Source organism: Pelophylax lessonae (assembly GCF_965119305.1).
Source record: "Pelophylax lessonae genome assembly, chromosome: 2".
Taxonomy (NCBI): domain Eukaryota; kingdom Metazoa; phylum Chordata; class Amphibia; order Anura; family Ranidae; genus Pelophylax; species Pelophylax lessonae.
Window position 1 is genome coordinate 701,805,760 of NC_138769.1, and position 14,956 is coordinate 701,820,715.

The 14,956-nt window shown below is 41.9% G+C and overlaps 1 protein-coding gene across 1 annotated transcript in view; it reads left to right on the forward strand.

Moving 5' to 3' along the window:
* Positions 1 to 13,477, forward strand: part of MOGAT2 (monoacylglycerol O-acyltransferase 2) — a 115,000-nt gene extending 101,523 nt beyond the window's left edge. Inside the window, exon 6 of the mRNA XM_082246663.1 lies at positions 12,896 to 13,477. Coding sequence (XP_082102789.1) covers positions 12,896 to 13,050 — 155 coding nt within the window. The 3' untranslated portion in view covers positions 13,051 to 13,477. The remainder of the gene's footprint in view (positions 1 to 12,895) is intronic.
* Positions 13,478 to 14,956: the final 1,479 nt, after the last annotated feature.

Below are 14,956 nucleotides of genomic sequence, written 5' to 3' on the forward strand. Positions count from 1 at the left end.
ATGGCACATGGCTCATGTAAATAATGGTGCCTGTGCAGTTTTTCAATATTTTCACAAACATCTCACACAGATTAGCCCTGCTGCAGCCTCTCACCTTGTGACTCTAATCACTCAGGGAGAGGAGACCGAGGAACTGCTGCCTCTGCCTGCAGCAGACTGATGATCTCTTCTCAGCCTAGGCAAAGTCACAGGATTAGTAGTGTTTCTCAACCCTTTTTCAGTCAAAGCACCCTTTAAAATCCTGCACGATCTTGAGGCACCCCATTCTAAAATGTAAAAAACAAAACTAATCGTTTTACATAACGCAGAAGCATCCATACATGTGGGTCACCCAAAGGTAAAGTGAATAATTCCCCGACCTTTCCACATTGGTACTAACAAGTATACTAAGTATATAAATGTGGTAGTAGCTCGCTGCCACCTATTGATAGAAATTACAGGGTGCAGCTGCTGCTATCACCAAATGTGTTTCCACATCCGCAAAAAATCAATATTAACCCCCCTGGAGGTATTCCCGAGTGTGGCTTGGGGTTAACTTTCAGTACCAAAAGCGGTAACCCTGAGCCACACTCGGGATTACCCCAGCATGTTACTCACCTTCCCTGCAATCCCCCGACGTCCTCCCTGTCCTCCTCACACTCTCTCCTCGATCTGTGCACTGCCGATTGCTGGCACTTGCCTTCCGGTTCTCTTCCCTGCGAGCGCTGCGACGCAGGGGGATGGAACTAGCGGCAAATTCAAAAGTGTAAATACACAAATGACATGATACAAAGCTGTGATTCTAACGGATTACACTGTATCATGCCATTTCACCTGGTGACTTTGCCAGTGCCCTGCCTGTGCTTTTCCAGTTCTTGGTGCCTGGAAAATTGAGAACGACCATGGTGTCCAAAAAGCATTCTTTTTGCACAAAAGCGCTTCTAGACGAACTGGAAAACAGCGGCAGCGAAACTGAGTTACTTGAAAAACTGAGCGATAGCGATTCGTGATCAGACGATTCTGATGTCTCTTTCTGGCACATAGCTTGTGGAATTTGGGAAATATATCAAATGAAACTTCAGAATTTCCAACGGAGCGATGTGCCAGAAAGAGACATCAGAATCGTCGCTGTCCTCACTTTTCGTACCTGATGACGAATTTTCAGAAAAATCGCTATCGCTCAGTTTCGCTGTCGCTGTTTTCCAGTTCGTCTAGAAGCGCTTTTGTGCAAAAAGAACGCTTTTTGGATGCCATGGTCGTTCTCAATTTTCCAGGCACAAAGAACTGAAGAGCACAGGCAGGGCACTGGAAAAGTCACCAGGTGAAATCCTGTGGTGAAATGGGATGATACAGTGTAATCCGTTAGGATCACAGCTTTGTATCATGTCATTTGGTGTATTTACATTTTTTAAATTGCCGCCGGTTCCACCCCCCTGCGTCACAACGCTCGCAGGGAAGAGAACCGGAAGACAAGTGCCGGCATCGGCTGAGCACACAGCGGGAGGACAGCGGGAGGATGGCGGGGGATCGCAGGGGAAGGTGAGTCTTAAAGTGTAAAACAGATTTCTATGCAAAACAATGTACCGCTTTTAGCACAGAAATCTGGACATAATCATACTGCCAGGGAGGTTAAAATGTGTGATCGCACTGCCTCCAAATCAAGGTAAAAATAATAACTAGAAAGTGACAAAAAAATGACCAATAGGTAAGTGTTTCATAAAAGTGCCAGTGCATAATAAATCCATAAACAAACATATAATGCAATAAATAATAAAGCTTCTTATAGCTCGTGCAATCAAAAAAGTCTCTATTTGATAAGGTACTTCATGGGGATGACACGACAGTGTAACGACAATTTTCCACTCGTGCTCCTTTCACCAGGTGAAGTGCAAGCTCACCTCCATTATAGACCCCTAGGGGTCAACAAAGCATAAACGCAGATCAATCTGATGGACCAAACTCTGGTATTCAGGTTCCTTTAAGAACAATGGAATTCCCTCTCCAAGATGGCTCTACACAGCTTACACATAGGTCAGACAGAAAGTGACAAGAACTCTCCAACCGCCACACAGAAAAAAGTAAAAAAACGTTTAATAGATAAGAGGAAGGCTAGAACTTCTGTCAGATTTTTACTTCTCTCTGTGTCCCTGATGCATTTTTCGTCAACCTCCTGTATGATGAAACCATTGTCGGCAGAACAGAAAGTGGGGGGGGGGGGGGGGGGAGGAAGCTATGTAATAGAACCATGTATGGCAATAAAAAACAGACAGGGGTTCTAATCCTTTCCAGCCTTATCCAAAATTATGCATTCTAAAATAAGGTATGTACTGAAAAAGGTTTTCTTGTTTTATTTACAACTTCCTAATCAATCTACTGTACCCTAAAGTAAAAAAATATAAAATAAAAAATTATCGTGTAAAGCAATGGTCGTCAAACTGCGGCCCGAGGGCCCTTTGCTAACCTTTTCCGGCCCATGGGGCACTATTCCTCCCACTGACACCAACAGTGGGGCATAATTCCTGCCACTGACATCAATGATAGGGAACAATTTCTCCCATTGATACCAATGGTGGGGCACGATTCCTCCCACTAATTCTAATTATGGGGCACTATTCCTCCCACTGATACCAATGATGGGGCATTATTCCTCCCACTGATACCAAGCATGGGGCACTATTCCTCCCACTGATGCCAATGATGATGCACTAGTCCTCCCACTGATACCAATGATGGGGCAGTATTCCTCCCACCGATACCATTGGTGGGACACTATTCCTCCCACTGATACCAATTATGGGGCACTATTCTTCCCACTGATACCAATGATAGGGCATTATTCCTGCCACTGATAACAATGATGGGGCACTATTCCTCCCACTGATACCAGTAATGGGGCACAATTCCTCCCACTGATACCAGTGATGGGGCACTATTCCTCCCACTGATACCATTGGTGGGACACTATTCCTCCCACTGATACCAATGATGGGGCACTATTCTTCCCACTGATACCAATGATAGGGCATTATTCCTGCCACTGATAACAATGGTGGGGCACTATTCCTCCCACTGATACCAGTAATGGGGCACAATTCCTCCCACTGATACCAGTGATGGGGCACTATTCCTCCCACTGATACCATTGGTGGGACACTATTCCTCCCACTGATACCAATGATGGGGCGCTGTTCCTCCCACTGATACCAATGATGGGGCGCTGTTCCTCCCACTGATACCAATGATGGGGCGCTGTTCCTCCCACTGATACCAATGATGGGGCACTACTCCTCCCACTGATACCAATGCTGGGGCACTATTCCTCCCACTGATACCAACGATGGGACACTATTCCTCCCACTAATACCAGTGATGGGGCACTATTCCTCCCACTATTACAAGTGATGGGGCACTATTCCTCTCACTGATACCAATATTGGGGCACTCTTCTCCCCACTAATACCAGTGATGGGGCACTATTAATCTCACTGATACCAATATTGGGGCACTCTTCTCCCAACTGATACCAGTGATAGGGGTACTACTCCTCCCACTGATAGCAACGCTGGGGCACTATTCCTCCCACTGATACCAGTGATGGGGCACTATTCCTCCTCTTACTGACCACAGGCACTTTGTAACTAGCCACGAACCTTAGGCAATGTTTACTTTCACTATTGACGGGCCCGGGACATTTTCTACCCCCACAAGCCACAATCCAGCCCCCCTAAAGTCTAAAGGACTGTAAACAGGCCCTTTGTTTGAAAAGTTTGGATTCCCCTGGTGTAAAAGGTGAATTGTAAAATGCACCTTTCTGTAACCATACATATCTGCATTAATAAATTCCTGATGAATCACAATGCACAACCACAGTATAACTTTTCTAAAAGCTTTGATTATTAAAACTCCAATTCAGTGTTGATGGATGGGGGAGTGGAGGAGGAACCAGGGAAGGCAAAATATAAGCAGATCAAACTTCAGCTTTAAATGTTCGCAAGTCTCTACAACTGACTTTGACCGCTCTTTATAGAGGATGAGTTCATCCAGTGACCAAGGGACAAAGGCCTGTGCTGACTAAAGGAGGGATTGTCTTATTAATAATACTGCCAGGCCAGTAGTCAAAGTTCCCCAGATAACATTTTGTATTTCCAAATATAGATTCATTCCTCCATCTTTATAGCCAAGAGACTTTGGTTCTCCCAATAAATGTTATCACCGGCACGGTATGTAACAAACAATAGCCAGTTCAAGTCGAGGGCGGCTGAGAGATTTTTTATTTATCTAAACTGGATTGTCTTCAAAGGGAAAATGCATTGAAATATCAGTGCTTTCAAATTATCACTCCAGATCGGAAGTATAAAGATTCAATAATGACTCTGCAAGGGCTGGTGATCAAATGCAGATTCGGATAGATATAGGTTTCAGCCAATCAGTATTTATTGAACAAGACTGAACCAAGAGTTCTCACAATGCAATATTCTGCTGTAGGTAAACCACCCTGTGACATGGTGAAGGTGGGAGTTACAACATTTCCTAAAGCGGACCTTCCAATAAAATAAAAAAGTTGTCCACCTTATCATCACAGATAATTAAAGTGCCACTAAATACTGGTTTAAAAAAACGTATATTTTCCGGTATGTTTGCTTAACCCAGAAAAGTCCCTTCTATTGCTTTCGGCCTCCTCCAGATCTCCAAATCCCCTCTTTTGCTGCCGTGATCTGACTTCCTATTAGAACATGGGTGCTCAACTTGTGGCCCTCCATCTGTTGTGAAACTACGCAAGTAAGTAAGTACCATGAGGCATTGCAAGGCTGACCATTACAAGCATGACTCCCAAGGGCAGAGGCATGGTTGGACTTGTAGTTCTACAACAGCTGGAGGGCCACAGGTTGAGTACCCATGTGTTAGAGGGTGGCTACCTTCATTCTCCAAGTTCCCACTAGGAACATAGCCACCATCTCTTGCTCACTCCTGAGATGGACTATGCACTATGGGACGTGTAGTGTGCATAGAGGTGTGCACTGCGCCTTCCAAACAAATGGAAATGAGAGGGGAAAAGGAGAGATTCAGGAACCATTTAGTAGTGAATGTAAAAAAATATATATAAATTTACGTGAAACCAAATATTTAAACAGCAGCTGTGCACAATCCAGACACTAGATGAATACAAATATAAAATAACAGTGCAGGGCTTTAGACAAATGATATAGTGAACATATATGAAAGTCCGTATAAGTAATATCCCATTGAAAGGTGTCAAAGCGATTGAAAAGATCCCACATTCCTTGAATAGTGATGAAAGATATTGGAGGTGTCACCAGCTTGTGATCTCACACTGCGCTTACCGTATGCAAAGTGACCCCCTAATAAGGGTGGCCTCACTCGCTCTGTTAAATGGATAAACCGAGATCCAGACCACTGTGACATCATTTCCTTCAGCCGGACAAATGGCACCATGGGGTCATATGTCCCTAATGACGTCACGTGTGACGAAACGCGTTGGATGGAGCTATGCACACATGCTACCAGGCATGCGCGGTCAATGTCAGCCATTTTGACTACTGGACAAACAGTTTTCGCCATTGCATGCTTGTTTTGAAGCTGCCAAAGTGAGTGTTACTCTTTTTTCTGGAACAGACTATCTCAACATTATTACCCTATGTGAGCTGTTTTTATAACCTGTCACCCGGACTTCCTGAGCTTTCCTTTGGTGTATATATTGTGGTGTGAGGATGCAATTTTTGTACATGAACTCCATGGTGCCATCGGTCCGGCTGGAGGAAATGATGTCCCAGTGATCTGAATCTCAGTTTATCTATTTAACAGAGCGAGTAAGACGACTCATATTAGGGGGTCGCATAAAGTAAGCGCAGTGTGAGATCACAAGCTGGTGACACTTCCAATATCTTTCATCACTATTCAAGTAGTGAATGTGCATAGATTATTTTTTGACGAATAAAGATATGGTTTAGTGTCACTTTAAAGCCCAACTCCGGGATGGAAAAAAAAAAAAATGACACTTGCAGTAGGGGCCCTGTATCCTTTAAGAGTTAAAAATGTGCTATTTCTAAGGGAAGCCTGTTGCAGAACATGTGCAAGGGTCCTGCTATGGCACTGTAATAAAGGGCCCTGCAATTGAAGTAAAGGGCCCTGGGATCTTGGAAAGGGCCCCAGGCTCAGAGGGAAAGGCCCTGGACTTGTTTTTTTGCACCAGGGCTCTGAAAGTTCTAGTTACGCCTCTGTAGTTATTCCTAATAAAAACCCAGGAATTACAAATATATGTATAAAAAAAATGCTACCAAAATAAAAAGCCCTATCCCCCTCAAAAGAATTGTACATTATGTTGGGGGAGACTACAAATGCTCAAAAGGTATGTACGGAATAGCGATATCTCCAAAATATGTATTTAACCGATTCCTGACCGTCCGCTGGCTCTCCTTCCCCACCTTCTGCGTCCACGCCTACTCCTATGTCCAACACTAGGTGGAACGTGCGGGCACAAAGCGCCCGCCAGCGCCACCAGCTGTGTCCAACACTGGGTGGAGTTGTAACCTTTGACCTCTGAGACCACATATCCTGACCTTTGACCTTTGGGTGGGTTCATGACTCTTTTCCTGAGTCCAAACCCTCTCCTATGTCTATACGGCAATAAGGTAACCCTAACCGGCAATAAGGTAACCCTAACCCTAGGCAGCGGGGATGCCGATGCACGGGTCCGGCGGCCACAATTGCCCCCAGGCAACCGCGATCGCTTCCTGATGAGAGAGAAGGACATTCAGTTATTGTAAACACAGCTGACCATTCTTCTATCTGAAATGATCACAGAGCTCCTGTGATCCTTCTATATAGAATCACAGGTCCTGTAATAATAATGCCAGTGTCATTATTACAGTGACAGTGCATATTTTTAGCACTGATTACTGTAGTAATGTAAATGGTCCCCCCCAAAAGTGTCAAAAATGTCAGTTAGGGGTCCGATCTGTCCGTTGCAATGTCGCAGTCCCGCTATAAATTGCAGATCGTCGCCATTACTAGTTAAAAAATAAAAATGACATAAACCTTCCCCTAGTTTGTAGACGCAAAAACTTTTGCACAAACCAATCAAATTACGCTTTTTTTATTTTACCAAAAATATGTAGCAAAATACAAATTGGCCTAGAAGGATGAAAAATGTTTATTTTTTAATTATTTTTTTGGGAATGTTATATAGCAGAATATGAAAAATATTGTTTATATTTTTTATTTTTATAGAATTGTCGCTCTTTTTTTGTTTGTAGCGCAAAAAAAAATTGCAGAGGTGATCAAATACCAACAAAAGAAAGCTCTATTTGTGTGAAAAAAGGACATCAATTTTATTTAGGTACAGCCTCACACAACCACGCAATTTTCTGTTAAAGTAGCGCAGTGCCGAATCGCAAAATATTGCCTGGTCATTAAGGGGGCAAATCAATTCCCACCCAGAACTGGTTAAAAAAATTCTCTGGGGCTAAAGGGGATTTAGGAACTGAGAGGCCCCGGGGCCCAAGTGGTTGATTAATACTCCAAAGGAGTAAACCGTGTGCAAAGGACAAACTGACGTACTAATGTGAGTTGTATCACTAAGTGAAGCCTGCTAAGTGCAATGGAGTAGAATCATTATGGTACTGCATTCTAGGAACAGATCTAAATAATTAATGAGTCACAATCACTCCACCATAGTGGATAGAACGAAGGGTAACACCTGTTCTCTATCAGTGACGTGGAACGATGTTACAGGGACACAAAAGTCAGCACAACGGAAATAGTGTACTTAGTTAGATACCTGAATTAGTATCGAGGTTAATGAACTGTTCAAGTCACGCTTAACAAATTAGCATTGCAGCATATATAGGGGACACAAAGCAAAGTAGATGCTGGTAATGCGGTGTCTGGCTTGGCAAACCACCACTTTAATTACTTGGAAAAAAAAAAAAAAAATTGATTAAAAACTATTATTATCTTGTTTAAATTGGACTTGCTAACTTGGAATCCCTGTCAGGTCTGTCATCTATGTTTGCATGATGTATGCATATATTTACATTTATTGATTTGTCCATTTTTGCATTTTGTATACATATATATTTAAATATTTGTATATTTAACATGTATTTATTTATTTTTGCATCTATTTTTGCATTTTGTTTACATGGTTTTTACATTTATTTATTTTTGTAACTATTTTTTACATATATATATATATATATATATATATATATATATTTGCAATTTATTTTGCATCTATTTTTGCATTACATATACATTTACTTTTGCATCTATGTTTGCATTTTGTATACATATTTACATTCATTTATTTTTTTCTGCATCTATTTTTTGCATTTTGTTTACATGGTTTTTACATTTATTTATTTTTGTAACTATTTTTTACATATATATATATATATATATATATATATATTTGCAATTTATTTTGCATCTATTTTTGCATTATGTATACATTTACATTTACTTTTGCATCTATGTTTGCATTTTGTATACATATTTACATTCATTTATTTTTTTTCTGCATCTATTTTTTGCATTTTGTTTACATGGATTTTACATGTATTTATTTTTGTAACTATTTTTTACATACATATGTAGCACCCTACAGGTAGGTGCTAGGTAAATGAATAGCGGGCTTTGTCTGCCTAACTGCAGGGCCATGATTTCTTTTAGTAGGGTCTCATGGTTTCCAGGTGTGTCTGCTGAAGGGGGAGTCTCCCCACTGGCTCTGTGACAGGCTTCTCATAGGGCAGTGGAGGAAACCCAATCAGGGATACATTCAGGCTTGTAACTACCCCAGAAGGCAAATTCTGCCGCAAAGGATTCTGGGGGTGGGTATAAGTCTGAGGGAGAGCATGACTCATTGTCTTTGGCAGGAGCAGAGTCCCAGGAGGGAGAGAACGGCTGTCTCTCCTCCTGTCTGAGGAAGGTGGATCTCTCTTGGTGCTGCCTGAGAATCCAGAGAGTGCTGAGTTGAGCTGAGGGGATCCGGTGTGCAGAGAGCCTGCTGCGAGCGAGAGGGGTTCCCAGGAAAGCCTACACAGGTCGTGAGTACTGAGGATTGCCCCTGGGGGTCTGCCTAGAGTCAGTGGGGACCATGCAGGAGAAGGTTCTAGGATCCAAGTGTCAGCTAGCGGTAAAAGGGGGTACCTAGGTTGAGGACCCTGAAGTGACAGAGGGGGTACCTAGTCAGTGGACCCTGAAGAGTTAAAGGGGGCGCCTGCAGTTTGGGCCCTGAAGAGACCGTGTGCAGTGTCTTAGTTGAGAGTTGCAACCATACAGGATTTCACTACAGTTTACCTCAAGCCAGTGCAAGGCTGGAGGAAGAAGTCAGTGACTTTGCAGTACAGCAGTGTTCGTAGTTCATTGTTCTACAGTCTTGGATCTTCTGGACTCTAAGTCGAGGATCTAGAACTTTATTCAAGTTACAGTGTGTTCTGAGCGTCAGTGAGCGTCGGCTGGCGTCAAGACAGTGCTAACAGACATTTTCCTGAGGAAGTCCCAAGTTGTACTTAGTCGAGCCTAAAGGAGTATCCCACACATTCCCTTCTCCCATCCCCTAAAACTGCAATAAAGCAATCAAACAAAGATTGCAAAATTAAAACGTATAAATATAGCCCAATCCGTGTGTCTCAGTCCAATATATTATACATTCAGCAGCGCTTATACACACACCCTTAGTATGTGCAAGTATGGGTATTCAGTCTCTGAAAAAGTTCAAAACCACAGAGACTGTTAAGTCCACGCTAAGCAGTTGATTGTATTTGTGTGGAGCTTCTTTGCAGGGAGGAGAAGGATGAGGCTTCTATTAGAAGGAGGGACACTCTGGATCTTGCTGACAAGCTTGATATGATGACAGCATGTCAGAGAGATGGATAAATAATTCCTCTTGTGGCCGGCACTAATGTGACGAGCAAACAGCGCATTGTACTCAATGTTCCGCTGGATAATGTTACACGCCGGCTGCTCTCACGTTCCGTATTATTAGAAGAAGCTAATTGCACTAATGTCCACTCTCAGATGGTGTTTTGTAAAGTCCGCACTGGGGTGAATGATCAAAGGTTGGCAACTTTTTCCATATTGTGACTCTTGTCAGCTATTAACCACTTCTGGACCAGAAGGTTTTACCCCCTTAATGACCAGGCCATTTTTTTGCGATTCAGCAATGCGTTTATTTAACTGACAATTGTGCGGTCATGCGACGCTGTACCCAAATACAATCAATGTTCTTTTTTTCCGCACAAATAGAGCTTTCTTTTGGTGGTATTTGATCACCTGTGCGATTTTTATTTTTTGCGCTATAAAAAAAGAGCGAAAATTCTGAAAAAAAAATAATAATACTTTTCACTTTCTGCTATATAACATTCCCAGTAAAAATAAAAATTAAAAATTGTATTTTTTTTTCATCATTTTAGGCCAATTTGTATTCTGCTACATATTTTTGGTAAAAACAAAATCCCAATAAGCGTATTGTGATTGGTTTGCGCAAAAGTTATCGCATCTACAAACTAGGAGAAAGATTTATGTAATTTTTATTTATTTATTTTTTTACTATTAATGGCGGCGATCTGCGATTTTTAGCCAGACTGCGAAATTGCTGTGGACAGATCAGACCCCTTACTGACATTTTGTAAACTTTTGGGCGGACCAGTGACATTACTACAGTAATCAGTGCTAAAAATATGCACGGTTACTGTAATAATGACACTGGCAGGCATAATGGCAGTTTAAAAAAAAAAAAAATATATATATATATATATATATATACAGTATCTCACAAAAGTGAGTACACCCCTCACATGAATGGCTGTGTGTTGAGTTATTTTGAGGTGGCAGCAAACTTACACTGTTATACAAGCTGTACACTCACTACTTTACATTGTAGCAAAGTGTCATTTCTCCAGTATTGTCACATGAAAAGATATAATAAAATATTTACAAAAATGTGAGGGGTGTACTCACTTTTGTGAGATACTTTGTGTATGTATGTATGTATGTATGTATGTATGTGTGTGTGTGTGTATATATATATATATATATATATATATATATATATATATATATATATATATATAAAATTATATTTGTCTTTTTAAATAATATTAATTTAAATTATTATGAATTTATTGTCATTCATTATCGGCATATAGCGCAAGAAAAGCTCAAGAAAACTGCATCCCTTTCAATCCTATGTATGTCTTCACACTTGCTCTTTGCACTTCCATTGTGGTGTTAAAAATCTTGCTTGCTGTATTTCTGGTCGCACACTTACCCGTTCAGAGCAGTTTGTGGCAATAACGCATCATTAACGCACCGGTGTTACGTTTCTGATGCAGTTTTTGAGTCACATGACCTATGAAAAACACACCATGATCACAGTAAAATCATAGTCAAATCGTGGCAAAATCGGTCAAATCGGGGGCATTTTCAGCACCATTATCTGGACCTTTTCTCTATCGGCAAAATACGAAAAACACCATTTTCAGCTGATATGTTTTGGCCGCCAAAATTTCGGTGCATCCCTAGTTCTGTTTTATGTTTGTTTGCTGTCCATCTCCTCGTAGGGAAATTTCTCTTTATTTTCTATCCCAGAGACACAAAGGGAAATGAGAGGAAATCTCTACACAATTCCCTTATTAGACAAATTGCATCATTTTAATCATGGAAGATTTCTCTTCACCTCTTGTTTTTTTTTTTTTTTTCTTTTTTTAAGTCGGTGGTGGTGCAAAAACCTAGAACAAAAAACCCCGTAAATGAACAAAAAACATGCATGTGAACACACACTTAAAAAGTGCACTTAAGGGTGTGCTTTAGTCCACCCCCCGAGGGGCCTTCTACCCTGATCCCCCGGGGTGCAAGGCTCCTGACAGGGACATGGGTTTACATGGTCTGTCAGGACTGATGCAGGGGGCAAATTCCCCCTATGGGGACGCAGATAGCTGTAGAAACTTAAAAATGGTTCTACTGCTTCCCTATCCTATTCAGAACAGAGAAAGGTTGCCAAACATGTAGGTAGACAGCCATGTTTGGAGAGCAATTCCGTTACATTTCATTTTGTTGGTTTGATAAACATTGCTTTCACTTCCTAAGGACTTGTATTATAATTTATACATTCTGAAGTGGGTGGCACCTAACTAACTAAATTCTTTCTAAGTCCCATTTGAGTCTTTGGTGACATTCTTTGATATGCGGATGGTCATTAACATAGACATGTCACTTCCAAGGCTTGTTGGCTAAACAGGTCTTCAAAGGTGAAGATAGCAATCTAACAGCTAGAGGTGTAAATGGCTTTTGAACACAACAGCTGTTAAACAATATGACTCCTCATCAAACCTTAAGCTGCATAAGGGGTTCTTCACTGTAAGGGCGGTGAGAATGTGGAACTCTCTTCCACAATTGGTGGTAACTGCGGGGAGTATGGCTACTTTTAAGAGACTCTTGGACGTGCATCTCACAGATCACAACATTCAGGGTTATGGGAAATGATCAGGCCACTGACATACACACACCTACACAGGTTGAACTGGATGGATTGTTGTCTTTATTCAAAATCAACTATTATGTAACTATGTAAGTATGACATATTTGTTTTTGTTTTTTTAAAGAAAAATGTCAACTTTTTAGAATCACTTTAGCTGTTAGATATTTGTTGATTCAAGAAAACATTTCCACTTTGCTCCTGCAAATTTTCTTGTCAATTTACTCAATTGTGCCCATCAATCTGACCCCAGTGACGACTGCAAAACCAAATGAAGATTCTTAAAATTTTAATTTTTGAACAAAAATCTAGTGTATGGCCATCTTAAAACTAAAACAGCAATTTTTGGTGGACTCCCTCTTATATGATGTTCTTATTTGCATTTGCAAAACCAACAACTGCTATTCATCTTTCTTACAGTTGGAAAGCCAATCAAAGTGACCGAAAATGCGACCCCATCGGATGAAGAGGTGGACAAGCTGCACAAGCTCTACATGGAGAAGCTGAGTGAATTGTTTGAGGAGCACAAAACTCAATTTAACGTCCCGGCTGACAAACATCTAACCTTTGTATAATGACTACAGGAGGCCTAAGTGACTCTCATGTACACTCAGCCCCGGCATAAAGAGAGCCTAAAGTCATGTAGCCCAATCTTTGTTAAACAGAACCAGTTACCAGTCTTCATCTGTGATAATCCAAACCTCCATGCTTGAGATAGGTAATAGTACAGCCTTTCTGCTTAGGGATTTCTGCAATGGAAATTGGTTGAAATTGGCAGAAAATTATCATGTGTATTAACGTTGTCAGAACAGGATAAGATGGTCACCAAGCACACCTACTAAACGAAGAGGCAATGTCCATACCTTTATGGCTCGTCAATAGTCATATAGCCCAATCTTTGTTATAGAGAACCAGGTAACGGTCGGCACCTATGACAATCCAAACCTCCACTCTTGAAATAATATAATAATGCAGGGATCACCTGTTTTTTATTTTTTCCTTGTATTCTCTCCCTGTCAGAATTTAGAACAACCCTACAGCCTGATATCTCCGCTCTCTCTGACCTCAGTGCTTATAACCGATGCATTAGGCCGGGTTCACACTAGCCACGGCTCACAGCAGGGGGTCTGGTGCTTCTCTGTTTCAGGATTGAATCAGGTACCACATTTTTGCCTGAACCGGAGCCAAAGAAGCACAGGACCCTTTTCCAGTGTAGACCGCGGCTGCCCCAGAACTGTGTGAACCGGCTTTGAGAGCCGGTCACAGTCTCCTGTAAATGCCAATTGGATGTCGGGAAACCCGTATCCAATTTGCATAAGTGTGAACCCATCCTTAGAAGTGTCATATTATAAAAGCTGCCAACAGGGTTTAATGAAAGAAAACCTAAAGGGGTTAATTTACTAAAACTTTAGAGTGCAAAATCTGGTCCAGCTTTGCATGGTAGCCAATCAGCTTCTAACTTCAGGTTGTTCAGTTAAAGGAGTTGTAAAGTCAGAAAGGTTTTTTTTATCTTATTGCATTCTATGTGTGTGTCTGTGTGCATTAGCCCCCCTAATACATACCTGAGATCCCTCTCTGTCCAGCGATGTCCACAAGTGTCTCAGCCGTGTGAGATTCTCCCTCCTGATTGGCTGAGACACAGCAGCGGCAGCCAATGGCAATCAAAGTAATCTAGCCAATCAGGGGGGCGGGACCGGGTCGGGGCTCCGTGTCTGAATGGACACAGGGAGCTGTGTCTTATATCGGGTGCCCCCATAGCAAGCTGCTATCTGTGGGGGCACTCAACAGGAGGGAGGGGCCAGGATCACAGAAGAGGGACCCCAGAAGAGGAGGACCTGGGCTGCTCTGTGCAAATCCACTGCAACAGAGAAGGGAAGTATAATATGATTGTTATTTTTATAAAAGAGACTTTACAATCACTTTAAGCTTTGGCAAAAAAAGAAAAACTGGAAGCTGATTGGTTTCTATGCAATGTTGCCCCAGATTTTGCACTCTCCAGTTTTAGTAAATCAGCCCAAAACTGTAATTCCATTTAATTTCTAACTCAAGCTAAACCTATTCCCACCCCCATTCTAAGCCTATTCTATCTACCCTGTGAAAAAAGATGCCTATACCTACCTATTCTACAGCTGATCTGGTCCCGTCACATGATCAAGTCCAAGTGCCGGCTTCAGTGTAGAGGAGATGCAGCAGACAATGGCTGCAGAGCCTGGGCGATGACACAATCCATAGGCTTACTATGGGGGCATCCATTAGCTGCTGTCCCTCCTCTGCCTTGAAGTGGGCACTGGAACCCAAACATGTGACCAAACTAGAGCAGCTTCAGAATAGGTAAGTGAAGGCATCTTTTCTTTTACAGGTGTAGCACTGCCCCCGTAAGGACTGCCAGATTTTACACCTGCGGGTCCCCCTGGGTTACCAACAGCAACCTCGACATTAACAGTTTCTCACTTTTCCTCCTTGGCTCGCTCCAATAACCAG